General features: G+C 41.7%; 1 protein-coding gene across 2 annotated transcripts in view; it reads left to right on the forward strand.

The window, feature by feature from the left end:
* Positions 1-19,273, forward strand: part of SYNPR (synaptoporin) — a 311,298-nt gene that overhangs the window by 181,873 nt on the left and 110,152 nt on the right. For both annotated transcript variants that reach the window (XM_059390087.1, XM_059390089.1), the window contains one exon: positions 10,730-10,854. In XM_059390087.1, coding sequence (XP_059246070.1) covers positions 10,730-10,854 — 125 coding nt within the window. The remainder of the gene's footprint in view (positions 1-10,729; positions 10,855-19,273) is intronic.

Consider the following 19,273-nt stretch of genomic DNA (forward strand, 5'->3'; position numbering starts at 1 on the left):
GTATTATTGAAGACAATTCCAGAAGGGAGTGGGGCTTTTTTGATTTTATATTTTTCTTCATCCAAATGAAAGTTAAAAACAGCACCACCATCTAATGACAGGCTCAAATTACTCAGGTTACTCAGAGGTTGTCTAAATTTGCAATTTTAATAAAATCTTTTTTTAGTTACAAAAGTTATACACGCTCATTGGCAGAAATTGAAACAATACAAAAACAATGAGGGGCACCTGGGTGGCTCAGCCAGTTAAGCAACGGACTTTTGATTTCAGCTCAGGTCATGATCTCAGGGTCATGGGATGAGCGCCATGTTGGGCTCCGTGCTCAGTGGGGAATCTGAGATTCTCTTCCTCTCCTCCTCCCTCTTCCTCTGCCACTCTCCCCCCAACTTGTTCGCGTTCACACTCTATCTCTCTCAAATAAAAAAATCTTTAAAAAAGAAAAGAAAAAATATAAAAATAATGAAAAACTTAATTTCTGGGGCACCTGGGTGTCTCAGTCAGTTAAGCATCTGCCTTTGGCTCAGGTCATGATCCCAGGGTCCTGGGATCAAGCCCCGCATCAAGCTCCCTGCTCAGCGGAGAGTCTGCTTCTCCCTCTTCCTCTTCCTCTGCCACTCCCCCTGCTTATGCCCTCTCACTCTCTCTCACTCACTCTCCCTCTATCTCAAATAAATAAATAAATAAAATTTTTAAAAAAAGAAAAGAAAAGTCCAATTCTCAGTGGTAACAACTGGTGATACTTCAGTGATTCCTTTCTAGACCTTTACAAATCTATTTAATATATACATGTATAGTATACTTGGCAATTTGCTTTCTTTTTCTTTGCAAAAAGATGAACAACTTTCTATACTGCTATTCATTCTTTTACACTATTGCATAATATTCCATTGGCTGAATATCTCAGAATTTATTTGATTACTCTATATTTTTATAAGCGTGAAGATTGTTTCCAATTTATATTTACTATTTCAACCATGCATTTTACTTCAAAGATTTATCAGGCTTTAATGCTGGAAAATAAAATTCAAGCAGAAATTGACATTTCAACTATGGGTAGGTGTTAAATTAAACCTATTCTGTGTGCCTATTATATGAGGCACAGGACTTCCTAGGTACTGTCTAGGACAAGGGAAATGACCATGCAACTGGCATGTCTATGGACACAGCAGCCATTTTGTGACTATGAGGTCAAGACCATAAGAACCAAAGAGATGTGTGTATAGATGTCATCAATTCTGGACTTCTCAATATGTATGAAAAGTAAACCTTTTTTCTTTAAACCCCTATAGGTCAAGTGTTCTGTTACCTGTGACCAAATATTTTTATTCATTGATCCAGTCTCTGAACTGCACATTTAAGACCAGGAAAGCAGAAGCATCTTCTGCTTTGTAAGTAATTTGGAGCTCTTTTTCTGTAGCGCAGAATTCCTCACGCAATGGTATGAAGTACCAGTTCTGTGAGGCTGCTTTTGCCTGGGAGGATTTCACACAAATCACAAAGTAGGTAGAAGGGCACAATATCCAGTATTTGACAGGTAGCATGAAATAAAATGCAGTGTGGAAGATACTGTTGCTGGTTAAGAACACAGATAGTTATGTACAATGACAGGAAGAAACATACAGCTCTACATGGGAAAGCTTTTTGATGGTAGCTTTCAGGGCATCTCTATAAGATACAATTATATTGTCTTCCAGGGACAACTTGCAGTTTATCTCTACATAAAGGTTCCGTCTGAGGTTTTACAGGGTTATTCACAGAAGCTTTCTGGGTCAGAATATTGCAGTAACCATAAACTGATAGTGAAGAACATGCTTGGTCAATTTCCTTGGAAAAATCCAATTATCAGCAAGAGAAGACACACTAAAAGAAAGAATTAGACAAAGATGAGTAGAAATAGAACATTAGGTTTTAAATGTGTTCATCAGTCTGCTGGGGGCCTCCTGGGTGACCAGTGGGGTGTGAGGGACGCCACAGTTAATCAAAAACTCATTCTGCACCAGAAGCTAACTTGGCAGTCAACTTCACTTTTCCAGGGCTGCTATTGAGATAATCAGCTCCTGGAAACAACTGTGTTCCCAGAAATGCTCTTGGGGGGGTTCTTGGGACAAATGGCTCATCAGCCCAAGACAAATCATAAAAGGAGAAGGGACAAGAGGGATTCAACAGAGGGGAGTGGTGGAGAGGGAATCGGGTCCCTTTAACCTGTAAACTGTTGAATGACAGAGATGTGTGGAAGTGAGCAAGCTGTCAGCCCCGCTGTGGCTGACAGGGGGGACTTGTGCAGTGTAATTGACATGACCTACTCACCACAACAAGCTAAGTGTTCCTGTCATGCCAGACTCTATCCCCCCTCCCCTGGTGACCTGTGATACTAGCGTGAAGGTCTGTGTTGCTGAGGCAAAATGCCTGAGCTACACGGGCATCCATTTGGATGATCAGGACTTTGTCCTGTGGATGCTTTCCTTAGTCCTCATTTGGCTTTCTGAGCATTGATGATGAGAACAGCTTCCCATGCCCCGTAACTGGCATTTCTGTGTTAGTCTTCCCATAGCATGTGCTAGCCAAGAGAGACCCCAGTCACAGCCCTGGGAAAGTTGAGAAGAAGGAAGATAAACTTCAGAGAAAGGCAGGTCTGAGTTCAAACCATGATGACTTCACACATCAAAAAAACTGTGTATGGCCTTGGGTTTTATCAGCTATTAAATGAGGGATTGTGTTTCTACTTCCCGGGGCCGTTGAGAGGATGAAACAAGCTAATGTAAATAATGTACTTATTGAAGAGACTGGCACAGAGAACCACATATAATTGTTTTATTGTTACTGTTGTCAGCATAATGTTTGTTATTGTTTTCAGTGCCCAAATAGGCTTTTCTGTGCACTACACCCTCTCGTCTTCTCTTGGCCATTCACTCCTTGGCAAAATGTAGGAGCCGTAAAGGAGGTTTTGGCGCAGCCGGGGATATAAACATGACTGGGACATGGTCCTGTGGGCGCAGGGGGTTTAGACCCTAGAGAAGTAAGACACTTGCTGGTCTTCCAGAACCCTGTCCCTCCTTCTCTCACTCCACACTCTCCGTGGCAACCACCACGGCCTGTCTGAAATGCGAATTTGTCGTGCCTCTCCCCTGCTGAAATCCTAATCCCCTCCTAAAACTGGGGTTTCTTCAGGTTTGGGGGGGCTTCTTCCCAGGGACAGACTATTTCCAGAAGGGGTGGTTAGTTAATATGTTTGGCATTGTGGAGCAGGGTCTTTGTTGTCAGTATTCTATTCTGTCCTCAAAGCAGCTACAGACATACATACACGAATAGACGGAGTTGGATGTGGCTGGAAACCGCCCAGGAGTCGTAGTTTGGGGATCCCTGCTAGACCAGACCTGAAGCACCCCTGCCCTCCTCCATCCCTTGTTCCCGCCTTGCAGCATCTGCCCTCGTTGGGCCGACTGCACAGCCCGAGTGTCCCTCACTTGCCCACTTGAGAGTCTTTGACTTGCTGCTGTCTCTGCCTAGAATACTCTTCTTCTCCCTCTTACCTGGATAAATCTGGCAGGTTTCCTGATTCCTCCTTAGCTGACCACTTCTCCAGATAGCTCTTCCTCATTTCTCCTCCACTCCTCTGCAAGGACATACCATAGGTGCCGTATTTTCCTCTAACACGCTCCAATGACACAAAAAAACACTATCGCGGTGCCTTTTCATTCACTTGTCTGTATCCCCGAATACACAGCAGGTCCGCTAGAGGTGGAGGAGGGAATTATATTTACTTATTTAGTCGACAAGTATTTAGGGAATCCCTACTTCATGCCAAGCATTGTACGAGGTGGTAGAGATCCAGCAGTTGACAAAGATAAGTATGTTACCTTTCCTCGGGGACGTGGTCAAACAAAACATAAACAGATGAATAAATAATGCCAACGAAGACAGATTATAAGATATCTGTCTCTGTAAAAACAAAGACAGGGAATAATGGGGCCGGGGTTGGGTGGACTGAGGGTCAGGAAGCCTGCTCTGGAGAATATGGTCAAAGAAGACCTCCTATTTATAAAGGAGCTCAGCTAACTTAGAGGGCTGGGGGGATGAGGGTGTGAAAAGCTGGAAGCTGAGAGGCATGAGATAAGGTGTGCCAAGAGGAACAATTCCTTTTATTAATGTAATCCTAGGGCATGTTACAGTGCCTGAACAGTAATGGGCCCTTGGTCGGGTTTCGATAACTGTTTCAGTGACAGCCCCCGAAACAGATCCTGGGACAAGAATTTTGACTCAAGAAGTTTACCTGGAAGGTGATACCAAGAGGCACGATGATGAGGAGGAAGTTGAGACAGGGAAAGGAGGAAGGCCCGTGACAGATATGAATGACCAGAGAGAGACGTTGCTGTAGACTACGGAGGCTCCATCTCAAAGGGCAGCCTCTGAGAAACTGTACTAAACACGCCTCAGAGTTTCCCCAGCAGAGGGGCAGGAACACTGGGATTTTGTCCACTCATTTCTATCCCAAATTGGTTGGAAGCCGGCGAGAATTAAGTCCAGGGGACTTCCACCATGCCGCAGTCACAGGCCGGACACCTTCCTGCTGCCCAAGGGGGCCCTCAGCAAAGAGGCTCAGGGGTTGGAGGGCGGAGCCTTGGGTCTGTGCATGGACCAGACTGGCTCCCTGAGGCTGCAGGTGAGGCTCAGCCGAGGCGCTAGAGGCAAGGCATCAGGAGCTTCTGCTACAATAACTCTGTGAATAAGTGACTGAGTGATAAAAGGATGAATAGTTGTAGCCAATGGAGGAGAAGAGAATCAATGCAATAAGCCCAAGGTGAGTGGTATGAAATAACAGGAAATACGGGATATGAGGGATGAGTCAATGAAATAAACCCAAGGCTCTTGCTCCTGGGGAGAGTCCAGGAAGGTCCCGCAGTGTGCTGGCACCCAACTGATGGTGCACTTCTCCTTCTAATCAAGTTTGCCGGTACTAAGACGGTAGCTTGGAGTAGGCCACGGCAGAAGTAGTCACATCATGGAAACTGGCAAGTCCAATGCTAGAAATCAATAGCATTCCTGGAGTTCTGGTTGTCAGTGCATAGCTCAGTGGCATCGTGAGTATGATGAGTACCTGGTTTCAATTTTCCAATCTCTGTCATACTAGTCTCCTTATTCTCACTTTATTTCTTCCAAGGTAGACTTCGTGCCTGAGGTTGTGCATCAGGCCATAGAAAATGTCCCCTCCCTAACTTTCCTACAGACCACAGGTCCCTGTGAGAGCCATTAATCAACCTGATTTCCTGTCCTCCTCTAACCTATTGCTTTCCACTATGCCTCACAAATTAACCAGAACGATTAATAGCATCTTTCATTGATATTCCTTGTGTGGTTTAATTAGTTCTGAGGAGGAAGCCGCTTGCCGTCTTTTCAGGGAAAAACCTTTGGTAACATTAAGTGTGCAAAGATGTGCCTGCTATGGCTGGTTTTGGTTTATGGATGCTGATGAAGCCAGAAAATGCAAAGGAATGCTTCTGTCTCTTTCACCTGAATATATTTCTAATCAGTCTGCATGCAAGGGAAATCTCTGCTGGTTAATTATGTCCATTTAGAGAATAATTTTTTGTTGTTAGGAACAGAGCTGTAGATCACCCAAGACAGTAGTGAAATGAGAGTTCCTCGCAGGAGATTTATTTCTGTCTCTTGAATTCAAGGGAAGTGAATGACTGGGGACAGTGGCTATGATCATTGATTATCTTAGAATGTGCTGGAGGGCGAGGTGTCCGCTTTGTTTGAGATTTGGAAGCTTGAGGAAAGAGAGCCGCATAAAGATTTTAGAATTTCACTCGGTTGGGCAAGTGGACTTTTACCTCAAGGTTATGACCCTAGTATCTACAAAGGTGAGTCGATCGCATCACCAGAAGGAACACAGTGCTGAGGATGTACCCACAGAGCCCAGGATGTGGAAAAAATGACATCTGCGTGCCTGTGCACACACACAGATTCCCGGTCTTCACATCTCTCTTCAGAGTGCTTGTCGCTCCTGCAGACCCAGGGGCGGCGTTTCTCTCTTCGCTTCCTTGTACCTCACAGAGGCAGTCCCCTCAGGCCCTTCTCTCTCCTCAGACACAGGACCCGCCTCCAGTTTTCATTCCATCTTGGCCACACAGCCCCCTCTTTCTCCTAGCATTTGCCTTGCAGAGTCGAGGATTTATAAGACACACAGACCTTCCTCTTGTTCATTTTAACGGCCTCTCCGAGGACTGGTTGTGAAGCTAAGGAAGCTTCTGTCTCTTTACAATGTCTTCCAAGAACCTCCTTCTAAAATCCTCCATCCAATCAAGAGTGGAAGGAGGGAGGGAGGGAGGGAAGAAAGGAAGGAAAGAAGGAAAAAGGGAGGGAGAGCAAATTGAGCACAAAACATCCATTCTGCTTGACTAGTGAGCTTGCCTATATGTGCCGATGAGACACTGAAGAGAAACATGGAGAGCCTCAGGCCACTACAGCATCATGGTGCATTTCTGGGCAAAGAGGATGGAACATTTGACAGTTACCTCCCACCCAGGTGGCTGGGAATTATTTTCCCTGCTATTGTACAGCTAATTAGAAGAATGCTGACTCAGGGAGTCCACAGAGACAGGACTAGCTCCAACTCTACTCTAGCCCGGTAGGGACAAGTGAATTTTCCTCTGGAGTTCTTGGATTCTTCAGTAGTGTGGTGGTAGTAGTAATAGTAGCAGAGGAAGGAAGAGGAGGAGACGCTTTAATGTTTGCTGAGGGCTGTGAACTTGACGCTTTGCATACGTTCCCCCAGCTAAAGCACACCAAACTCTGTGAGGTAAACACTATTCTTCTCAGCCTCTTTCACGATCCGGTTGCCACACTGACCTTCCCCTGGCAAGCCTTTCCTCCCTTGGGGTTTCACTTGAGCTGTTCCCTCTTCCCAGAGCACTTCCCTCCACTCCGCACAGCTTCCTCTCCTTCATCCTCAAAGTCTTAGCTTACATGTGACTTTCCTCAGGTGTACCTCCCTGTCTAGAAGAGCCTCCCCGTGAAAACACATAACACGATTTGGAATTGCGTTCTTTCTGACTCTCCGCTATCCAGAGTTGAGCTCCACAGTGAGCAGCGGCCTCTTTGTCTTTGTGTTTTCTCTTTTTTATCTTCCTGTCGCCCCACAGCTGGAACCGAGTAAAGTGCACCATTAAACATCTGCTGAATGAACCAGTGAATTAGTCCTGATTTAAGAGATGGAGGAACTGATGTTTGGAGAAGTTAAATAACCTGCTCAGTGTCAGACAGTTGAGAATTGGACTAAAACTCGGGTTCTGCCTGACTCCCACCACTGCTCTGCCCCCTAGGGAGGAGTGGCTGGGCAGACTTCTGGGAGGGAAACTGTGAGGGCATTTCTGAGTTCCCTCTCACTGTACATTCCTCTTCAACACCAAGGGAATTTTGACCCACCAAAGAGCTTCCAGTCCCCTCTCCCCACTCTGTCTTGATGTATTCCAATTACAGAACTAGGCCCCTGGCTGATACAGTCTGAAGGAGTTGATTTACTCTCCCAAATATGGAATCAACCATGCCTGTAATACGTTATTCACTCAGCAGGATCTGACTCTCCGAGTGTTGTACCGACATTATCTGTTTAATCCTCACCCAACCCATGTGATTTCGATATCGGTCACACAGTGTGATTTCCCTTTAATCAGTAAAGACTGGGGGAAGGGAGAAAGTTAACCGGAAAGTCCGTGGGTATCTTATTTAACTGAAGTACAACGTCTTGTGTTTTCAGAGCTCGATAGAACTTAAAAGAAAAACTAGTAGTATGTGCGGCTTTAACAGTCTGACACCTTCCTTCTATACATCTAACATTTTGAACAGTTAAATACATACTTATCATTCAATCTTACGTTCATTACATGGTAGTATTAATAATACCTTACTGTATATAAAGCACTTTAATGTAAGATGAAAAGCCAAGGGTAGTTCCCTTATAACTAGTAAGCACTGAAATTAACAGGATTTATCTTTATGTCCCTTCAACTCTAACTTGCTACATTTTCATGTTTCAAGTAATTTTTTAAAATGCACCTGCTTAGAGCCATTATGCTATTCTGCTACATCTTTAATATGGGAAAGCTAAGTTTCACACACACACACACACACACCGGTGCCGTTAAGAGAAAGTAATGACACATATGTTAAGTGCCAGGCCCAATACCAGGCCCATAGTAGGCACTTAATAATGGCAAGAATAGACAACGCCATGTACAAGTGCTGGTTACACACTTAGGACTCTTGACCCATGGAAGTGGCCGTGTGTAACTACCACATAATCTCTGCATGAATTGAGAGGGGCTGCACATAAATATGTATTCCATCTTATTGAGTTCTCTCAGTGACTCAAGAAGACACAGAGGACATTCCTGTCCTTCAGGTGAGGACGCCTGAATGGGGGAAGGGCTGTCTCCATAGCCACACCACAGAGTTGGGGCTCCATTACCCCACTCTTTCTTCTGGAAGAAGTCTTTCCAAAGGCAGGATTCTGACATGGCACGAAGCGCCGAGACATCCTGTATTTTATAATGCAACTTAGATTTAAGCACTGAGCACTTAAACTCACTTCCTCTTTATTCTTACCAATACTACGAGCTGACAGAAAGAGAGCATTTGGTCGTGAGAAGTGAGCAGATGCACACCACAGGGATAAAATTCCTGGTTCCCTTCAGCCTTGGTGTTCTGTGTGTATCAGCCCCAGATGGTGGAGTGGCTTAGAGTAGCTTCTGAACGCCTCCTCAAATGCTATTGATGAGGCAAATTAGGAAGCAAAGCAAAGCAAAACAGATCAGCTTTTCTGGAGTGCTTGGATTCTGGTTCACTGGGACTGTTGGTCGTGTCAGTTTAGCTAGAGAGTAAGTCTGAATTTCCTGTTTTATGGCTTGGAACATCTTACCACGGAGCCTTCCACATCCATTGGAGTAATAACATTTGTTAATGTTTATTGAGTCCTGTCCTCTGCCAGGATCTGTTCTAAGTGCCTTGTACACGTTAACCCATATAAACACAGTTTTCTCTTACTATATCTACTATGTTTTTTTGGTCAAGTTGTTTCCATTTTTAAAAAACTAATTTTAAAAACTAAAAACTTAAAACTGCCTCACACAGAAAAAAAAAAAAAAGAGGTCCCCAAATATTCCTTTCCCCGTGAAGGTTTTATCATTAAGCACCTTTTTCCTATTACAGTAAGATGGCCATTTGAGGCCAACAGCTCTGAAAGTCTTCACTACCGAGTAAGACTGAGATGGCAGGTGTTACGTATAATACTCCTTTGGCCTTCTGTGCTTTCTTTCTTTTCTTTTTAAAAAGATTTTATTTATTTATTTGGTAGAGAGAGAGATCACAAGTAGGCAGAAAGGCAGTCAGAGAGAGGGGGACAAGCAGGCTCCCCCCTGAGCAGAGAGCCCGACTCGGGGCTCGATCCAAGGACCCTGGGATCATGACCCGAGCCGAAGGCAGAGGCTTAAGCCACTGAGCCACCCAGATGCCCCCTTCTGTGCTTTCTGACTAGACATGGTAACATTGCCAGTTCCAGCAGCCTTCTTGTCCACAGCCACTCTCTGCTTTATATCATGAATAGCAAAATGACCCAGAAGAGTTATTATCAATGCTGTTTTTACTGATGAGGAAACCAAGGCATGGGGAAATTAAGGAACCTTCCCAAGGTCACATTCCAGAGCCCATACACTTAACCCTTGCACAATAATTCTGCTTTACTGTACAAAATGAGCTAGTGTTCCTAATGGGACCCCAAGCTACCTTGAGAAGCTGAATTCCAAAATGAAAATAAAATAAGTGGGAGTATTGCAACATGGGTTAGTGTTAAGTGTGCTTGATTGACTTTCTTTGGAAATGAGCAGGAAATACTTTTGAATTTAGACAAACTAAGCAGACAAAGTTTAGCATTTGCTTCCCATCTTGGGCCATCCTTGGTCTCCCAGATGTATCTTCTTTCTTGAAGCCTTCCCTGATTTCTTGCTCCTAATGTTCGGTACCTAATTCCCACAGACCCATGTTCTATACCAGGATAGACTATCACATTAGTTGGTAACCAGTCAACCCTTCTAATAGTTGACAAAGAGCAACTAATACAGAGAGGTAACAATCAGGGAGGCTTTGAGGCTGACATATAATAAAATCAGATGCTCTGAAATAGTACCTTTTAGATACTCATCTACTCTTCCCCAGCCCTTTAGCTCTCAAATTCTGACTATGCCATTAAAAAACAAATAAACAAAAAACAAAAACAAAAACAAAAACTATATTACTCCAAAAGATAAAAAATGTTAATCGCAGAAAATACAGATAAAACCAAAGGAAGAAAGCAAAGAGACACCTCAAATTCTTTCTACCTGGAGACCTCTGTCATTAATCCCTCAGTGTATGACTTTCCGGTTGTTTTAATGTGAGATCCTATCTCTACCTTCTGAGGCATGACAGCTCTTTACACAAACATGGATATTTTATATCGTGTTCAGTTTTCCTCCAAGCACAGTTACCCCAGCTTGCCAGATTATTTTTTTCAGACACCACCTCTGCAGTTCCCATCATCCTCCTGGCTTTCATCTTCCTGCCTGAACCATATATGATGCCATATTTTAGAAGAACTGTAACCTCTCTCAACCCAGACACTGAACTCCTATGACATACTTCACTAGATCAGTGTGATTCTAATAACTCTTTTCTTTTGTTTCTTTGTTCTCCACAGCTTTTTGCAATCTTTGCATTTGCAACATGCGGTGGCTATTCCGGAGGCCTGCGGCTGAGTGTGGACTGTGTCAACAAGACGGAAAGTAACCTCAGCATTGACATAGCATTTGCCTACCCATTCAGGTAGGGAATGGCTGTTCATGCTCACAGAGAGGGCACTTCCTTCTTTCTTATTTTTGAGGAAGGGGAGGGACAGATGGAAAGAGAGAGGGAGAATCTTAAGCAAGCTCCACACGCAAGGCAGAGCCCGATGCTGGGCTCGATCTCACCACCCTGAGATCATGACCTGAGCCACAATCAAGAGTCTGATCATCAACCAACTGAGCCACCCAGATGCCCCTACCTAATATTTTTCTTTTTTAAGATTTTTATTTATTTGTCAGAGAGAGAGAGCATAAGCAGGGGGAGTGACAGGCAGAGGGAGAAGCAGACTCCCCACTGAGCAAAGAGCCCAATACAGGACTTGATCCCAGTGTCCTGGGATCATGACCTGAGCCAAAGTCAGATGCTTAACCGACTGAGCCACCCAGGTGTCCCCTGGTATTATTTTTTAAAACAACTTTCAGCACGATGTTTGGCATCTCCTTAATCTACTCTCTTGTTCACTTCATTTTAACTTTTATTGAGTAATCATTTTGTGTCAGACATGGTGCTGGCTCTGGAATAACAGAAAAAGGTAGAAATTGTCCCCTGAAAACTTTTCTTAAATAGGAAAGTACAATGTTTTCCGATATCTTTCCCATGAGCCCTTGATATTTAATGTTTAATAAAGAAGAGAAGGAGGGAGGGAGAGAAAGGGTGAGGGATAATTTAAAAATGTTATGATCAAATAAATTTAAGAAATACTTCTTAGAACTCTGCTTTTCTAATGCACATTTTGAATCACCAAGAGAAACACAACGTTTCCCAAATATGTTTGACCGCAGACACCTTCTCTCACTGAGCATCTCAGAGGATCTGCGTGTCATGGAACGTGTCCTTATTATATAGATTTAGTGAAACTTTCCTAGTCTAAAACAAAAGTGCCTCAGCTCATAACCAATAAATCATGGGAAGTAGCATTTATACCAATATACTGAACGATTTTTAAGAGTAGAACTCACAAAAGCTGCAAACACCTTTGTTCAAGTAGATACTCTCTAAACTAGTAAGACAGTACAAAGCTCAGAAATATTAAGCATAGATTCCCTGGTAATTTGGTAATAAAAGCTCCCTGTGTGAGTAGAAATGAGGCAAATGGGGTGGGGGAAGAAGTGCTTGATACTTCTGAAGTTCTGGATGCGCTCCTTGGCTTATTGGAGAATGACCAAGCCAATGCACACTCACTGATCAATATGTGGGATCTAGGATAGAAGAAAAGAACTAGCAATGGCTGGGATCTAGCATAGGAGATAAGAAATGTCCATGGCTGGACAGCAAGGGTAGGATGCTTGGTAACATTATTTGTGAAATTGTAAAGTCTGCGTTGCCTTCTTCAGTGATTTTCTCCCAAATGATTGGTAGCAGCAGATGAGTCAAAGGTCAATCCATTAACATTTGAAGATCAGCAAGTCACTAGACATTGAGCACAGGTCTCTCTGTCTCTCACACTGGAAGATAGTAATCAAGAGACCTGTTTAGACAGGAAAACAGTGTCTGTTTTCTTTTGTTTTTGTTTTTGGTGGAGAGCAGGGTAATATATTTAATTTCATGCAATCCTTGGCTAAGTGTATACTTGAAAATACACTCCAAGCAAACAGTTTCTGGTATTGGGCTTAATTTTCTTCCTAAGATGTGTTACCAGCCCAATAAAAGGCAGCTGAAGAAATTGGATAAAAATGTTTATTGCCATCTATGAAGACAGGGGCCCACTTCTTTGAAATATTTTTACTTGGGTTCTGAGACAAAGATAATCTACCATTATTTTTTCAGTAGCAGACACTTGTCTTCCAACCACTTCCTTTCTAAGAAACTCCGTATTATTTTTTTAGTAGCAGACATTTATCTTCTAACCACTACCTTTCTCAGAAGCTCTGTATCTAGAACAGATGGGAGTCCCCAAGAAAGCTGAAGCCAGTGAGGAAAGGGGCTTCAAGCATAGAGCTGGTCTTCCTTCACCCCCTCCCTGCCACACACATCGTCCCCTCCCCTGCGGCAGCACTTCTTCCCATATCTCCTTAGAACCCTAGGTCTCCTATAAGCACTATAAAAACCACTCTTCTAGAAGAAAACAAGAAAGCTTTTGGCACTCAGCTTACCACATCTGTATAGCACTCAGCGTCTACTATTCAGGAATCAAGATTAGCCCACTCATCCCACAGAGTATCTTGCACTTTTGTCCCATTAGTGTCCATCTAAGAGATACCCATACCATTCCAAAGAGGCTCTGGTTTTTACTAGAGTTGCAATTTCATTCATACATTTGGATAATTCAGAATGGTGTGCCATTATCTTCTTAGGGAAGCTGTCAGTGGTAAGTGACCACATCTAGATCTATAGAGATTATTTTGGTGTCATTTGTTTCAGAAGCAGTTGGGTTAACAAGAGGCTAGTGTGTAAATCACTCAAAAGGTTATTTTCTCTCAAAACTTTACAAGCCAATGCCAATGATTTGGTCATAATCTGAGAAATAAAAAAAGAGCATCCAGCAGCTTCTAACTATTCAGTTAATTGCAAACACAAGGAAGGCAATAAACTCTAATGCCAAGGCTGTAAATGACAGAGCAAATAAAGCTACTAAACTTCCTTATCAGATTATCAGGTGTGGGATAAAGTCAATTTAGAAAATGCTAGGTAATTTACAAAATATCCACATGCTACTTCTGATAAATATGACAAAGTGTGTAACTCCTTAATACCACCATATGTACATTTTTTTGGGCTCATATCGGAAGGAATTTACATTCAGCAATATATTCCTTTTACTATGGGCATAAAACATTTGTCTTCTGACCTTCCTTTGACTCCTGATCAAAATGAGCAAGAAATACTTAGCTGTTCTCTCACTTACTGTATGTGTTAATTTGGTTTAAAAAAAAAAAACTTATTGGATAGTTTGGAGGGTTCTGGATTCAAAATGTTTAGCCCTTTATACACAGAAGTGTGAAGTAGAGTTTTTTTTTTATCATAAGAATTTTAATTTTTCTAGAAAGTATACTTGAAGAATGCCAACTAACACTCTGCATGGATCCTCAATCCATGTCAAATGGAAGCTAAAGGTTAGAGCAGAGAGTTTGTGGGCTATGAGAACAAAGATTTTCATGGCAAAGGTTAGTTCTGATGGGTCCAAGTGATGAATAAATAAGTCTGCAAATTCTTATTGCAAGTCTGCTATAAGCCTGCCAAACACTGTACTAGCCACCTTCATGTATATTATGTGATCCTAACACCAACCCAGTGAAGCAGATCACCATCACTCTGACTGAAAAGACTGAGTGGAGAAAAATTGGGACAAGTTCACATAGAAAATCTATTCTAAACTTTTAGATTTCATATATTCTACTAGCTTGAATAAAAACTAAAGAAAACAACATTCAGACTGTTTGAAGCATGGTAAGTCAGAGCAAAAAGTATGGTAGAGAAAAGTGACAAGGGTGGAAAGGCGGTTCATGGAAAGATTTTAGAAGACCTGGAATTTCTAAGGGATTGAATAGAGACAAGGAGCTAAAGGTGATGAAAAGAGAATCATGGGGAAAACCTTTTGAAGCAGAGAATGTAGATTTGGATTTGATCATGCAGAGTTTGGGGTGCTTTCTGTCAAGAAAGTTTGTGCTAAGCCCATGGAGGGAGAGGTGAAGCCAGAAAGAAGTGCAAAAGAGTTGTTTTCATGTAATGAAAAGGATGTCCTGGAAGAAGAGAGGTCACCAAGAGAAATGCAAGAATGGGAGTGCAGTGCTTACCTCTGGGCTATGCCTGCAAATGAAGGACGAGAGGAATGACTGAGGAAACCAAGAGGAGCCAAGCAGAGAAGAAGAGGTGAGACAACCAGCAAAGTGTAGGCTTCACAGTAGGTAAGAATGTGTCCTATGTGCTACCAGTCAGCATGAGTAGCGCCACCCAGTACTTCAAAGAAGTAAAGAAGCAAAAACTATGAAAAGACCAGTGGATGTAACTGATAGTGGTTATTAAGGACTTCTTAGTGGAAAAGAAATTGTGCCAGACTGTTGAAGAATGACAAGGAGAATTTGGTACACTTTCCCTCAGACAAGTAGAGTGCATAATTCCAGGGATTCTAACTGTCTTACCTAAAGCCTGCGTGAGATGATGTTGATGGAGAACATTCACCTCCTGCTTCTTGTAAGTAATTAGCTCATTTGATGATGTGGTGATAAACTTCCCACTTTGGCTAAACAATAATAAATTTTCCAGTGTGTAAGGATCTCCCATTATTTGAGAACAACTGAATATAAAGAATACAAGACGGTTTAAAATGAAAAATAAACTATTATATCACTTACATGTCTTGGGAATCCCCCAGCAAAATTAAAAATCGTAGGTATACTGTCAATTTCAAGCATTATTGTAGATTAAGGAGTACTAATTACTGCTTTAGCTAATTAACAAGATTGCCCTTGGTTAATTTATCCTTAAAAAGATAACCAGAGATATAGAAAAGGAAGTGTGTACAAAGGTATTTATTGTTGTATCATTTTAAGTTCTTCAAAATTAGAAACAACTTATATGCCCCAAATAGGGAATTGTTTAAATAAATTGTGACATACCCATAAAATGAGAGACTAGAATATCCACAATAGCCAAACTGTGGGAAAAGCCAAGATACCCTTCAATAGACAAATGGATAAAGAAGATGTGGTCCATATACACAATGGAATATTATTCAACCATCAGAAAGGATGAATACCCAACTTTTGCATTAACATGGATGAGACTGGAGGAGATTATGCTAAGTTAAATAAGTCAAACAGAGAAAGTCAATTATCATATGGTTTCACTTATTTGTGGAACATAAGAAATAGCATGGAGGACATTAGGAGAAGGAAGGGAAAAATGAAGGAGGAGAAATTGGAGTGGGAGATGAACCATGAGAGACTATGGACTCTGGGGGAAAAATGGAAGGTTTTAGAAAGGAGGGGTGAGGGGATGGGTGAGCCTGGTGATGGGTATTAAGAAGGGCATGGATTGCATGGAGCACTGGGTGTTATACACAAACAATGAACCATGGGACCCTACATTGATAATGATGTACTGTATGGTAACTAACATAGCATAATAAAAAAATGAAAAAAAAAAAAGAGAAGCTAGGAAGCCACTAAAAGTCATTTTCTCAAATAACATTTAAAGATATTGGAGATGCTTTGGGCATTGTATAAAGTGACTAACCAGAAAACAAAACTATACCTATTTAATGATTTTGATTTTGTTTTATTTTTTACTACCTGGCTGTGACAGATACTGCCATGCCCTTATCTCCCAGTCCTTCACCATGCAAGCCTACACCTTTCACTGCAAGCTTTTATGACTGTTAAAAGTCTTTCTGTGGCCCTGGGAACTTGCTTGGTCAGTATATAGGACAGACCAGAAATGCTGGGGAGTTGCTCTCTCCTGAAGCAGCCCTCATCCAATAATAAATGTAAGTTGGAAGATAGAATCCCAACTTCCTCCCCTCTCATGCGGTACAACTCTAAAGCATGTTTCATAACATCTCTGAGAGGTATCCAGAAAATTAGCTCAGCCCACGGTGGAAATCTGGTCAGTAACACAACTTTTATTACCTTCCTTCCCATTCCTGTCTCAGTTCTCCACTTACTGGTGTTTTCAGAGATGAAGCCTCCAAAAACAGTTTGCTCTCATGTTGTGATCGCGGGTTCTACTTTGGGGTAGTCCAACCTAAGTATTGGTTGAATTATAAACATTAAAGAAAATGGGTGGATGGATGGATGGACGGACGGATGGACAGACATAATAGATAAAGATAAATCCCTATTTACTCTCACTCAAAATTCATCTTGTGTAATTTTTTTTTCCCCATCTTATGTAATGTTGATCATGTGAAAACCAACTTGGTTAGTAGAAATCAGTACCTTCAGTTCAGAACATCTCCCCTTATGGTTTCTAGTTCAGGTTTCATATATAAAGCCAAAGTTGATTTTCTGTATCTGTGGTATCTTAGCATATATGGTGGATTCCTTCCTTTAGAAGTCATACTAGCATGTACTTTAACCTCAGTTTCTGAAAAATAGAAGATTGCTTAGATTTTGGAAGTGATCTATGGCACCTCCAAAATAAATTTTGTATTAGATACTTTATACTTTGTCAGTCCATTCCAAATATATTCTCTAATTATAGTGGTTAGCCACACTTGTTTTCTCATGGCATACCCAAATAACAAAAACTAAATCATTTTTATGGAGATTATGTCATGATCATTGCATCAAAATGTTAATTTCTTTCTCTGTGGTAAAATTATGAATGACTCAAATATTCTTTTTATACTCTTTACATTTTCTAAATTTTCTACAATAAGATTTTATGACTTTTTATACCATTAATCTACTGAAACAATATGGTATAGCTTGAACTATAAAGTGGACTGCTGGGTTCAAATCCCCTTTCATAACTACTAGCTATGTTTTATTAAGAAAGTTGCCTACATCTTTGTTTCCTCTGTGAAACAGAGGCAGTGTTACGTATTTCACAGCAGTATTGTATTAAGTGAATTATATATGGGAAATGCTTAAAACAAGGCCTGGCTTTCAATAAGTTCTCTTTTAGTATAATATTTTTACTTTCATCAAGAAAGGAATTAAAAATAGAGAGCTAAAAAGGATAATTATTCTAATTAATTAGCAAAAATATCCCCAAGACAAAAAAAAAAAACCCTTTATTATGTTATGTTTTACCCAGAAAGGTACCTTCCCCAATTGTCTCTCTCCCATATGCAAACATTAAAAAGTGCATACATATTTAAGTGTCTCACGTTTATTAACTTGTTTTTAGCTCTTTAGTGCTTATTTGGGTTGTCCTTGAAGGTATCATCAGGTCTGTATTTTTTTTCTCATTTAACTAATGGGAGATGAAATCCTCCCAAAGTGACAGAATGGAAAACACTCAGTGGCACTAGCACAGTACTTCCGGGGTTGTGTGGCCTGAGTGGGGGTAGGGGAATGAGATTCTGGTCTGTTCCTCATTATTCTTGAAATGGAATTTGAGATGGGGGTCTTCTGAGTTGAGGGAAAGGCATACTGGGGTGCTCAGCTGGGCACTGGCTACAGAAGCCTGTTCTCCCCTTTATAACCATAGTATAACCATAGCCACTTGCTCTGATTCTGCCACTCCTGTTTAGAGCATGGGTACAGGTGTAGGGTGATGCCAGGAAATCTGTGGAGTTTGGGTTATTACCTAGTAATGCTAGCTCTGTTGGGGGAAAAGCATTTTTTCTCTAAGATCCATACCCTAGAGCAGTGGTGATAAACTGTTCTTTTTATCATAAGGGCCAATTTGGGGAAAATAAAAATGTTAAGGGCTGCAATGTTTTATTCCTTGTGTTCAGGAAATGCTACATTTGCAATTACATTTAAGCATTTGTTTATTGTTTCTCATTACCAAAGGGTTTCACTCTTTTTGGATAACATTTCAGAAACTTTATAACTATAATATCTCATCATAATGTTGTACATTAAAATAAATTTTGTGTATGATGAGACCTGGTGGTTCTATGGGGCAGGGAGAGCTAGGGAGATTTGCAGGTGGGGTAGCCAAAGGGTTAATGGTAGATTAAACACCTGGCTTCATATCCAAGCTCCATCACGTAGTGGATGGGCCAGTTATAATCTCCCTGGGCCTAGGTTTCCTTATTATAAGAAAGAAATAATAGTACTTTCCCCTTAAAATGGTTGTGACCTTTCAGTTAAGTCATGTTTAGCATACATGAAGAGTTCACTGAATTGTAGTGTCCTTTTTGTACATATGGTTAATAGCTTTTTTTAAAGAGATTTATTTATTTATTGGAGAGAGAGAAAGAGAAAGCGTGGGCATGTACAAGTTGGGGTAGAGGCAGAGGCAGAGGGAGAGAAGAAATGCTCAAGCCGCCTCCCTGCTGAGCATGCCCCCCCACACACCCGATGAAGGCTCAATCTCAGGACCCTGAGAATGTGACCACTGAGCTGAAATCAAGAGTCAACCACTTAACTGACTGGGCCACCCAGACACCCTGATTAAAAGTACATAATGCAAGGAACTGACCCCAGAGCATAGCTATAGACCAAGTATGAGGACAGCCATATCTGGAGGTTCCTGCAGTGAAGATAAGAACTGTCATTTGTAGTGTGTATCTGCAGAGATCCCAGAAAATGTGTACTATGGCTGATGCATGGAATGAGTTAGATGAAAAAATTAGTGAATGACATATTACTGCTCCCCGACCCAACAATTCCTCTCCTGACCTGTGTAGATTGGAGCAGTTACCCTGCAACACTTCCCCCAAAGATGGGTGGTGGTGGGGACTTGGGATGATCTCTTAGTCTGGGTTCTCACAGAAGCACCCCCTGACACAAGGATTTGTAGTTGTCTGGGCAGGTGATCCCTGGTAGCACCAGTAAGGCAT

Source organism: Mustela nigripes, chromosome 2, assembly GCF_022355385.1.
Source record: "Mustela nigripes isolate SB6536 chromosome 2, MUSNIG.SB6536, whole genome shotgun sequence".
NCBI lineage: Eukaryota > Metazoa > Chordata > Mammalia > Carnivora > Mustelidae > Mustela > Mustela nigripes.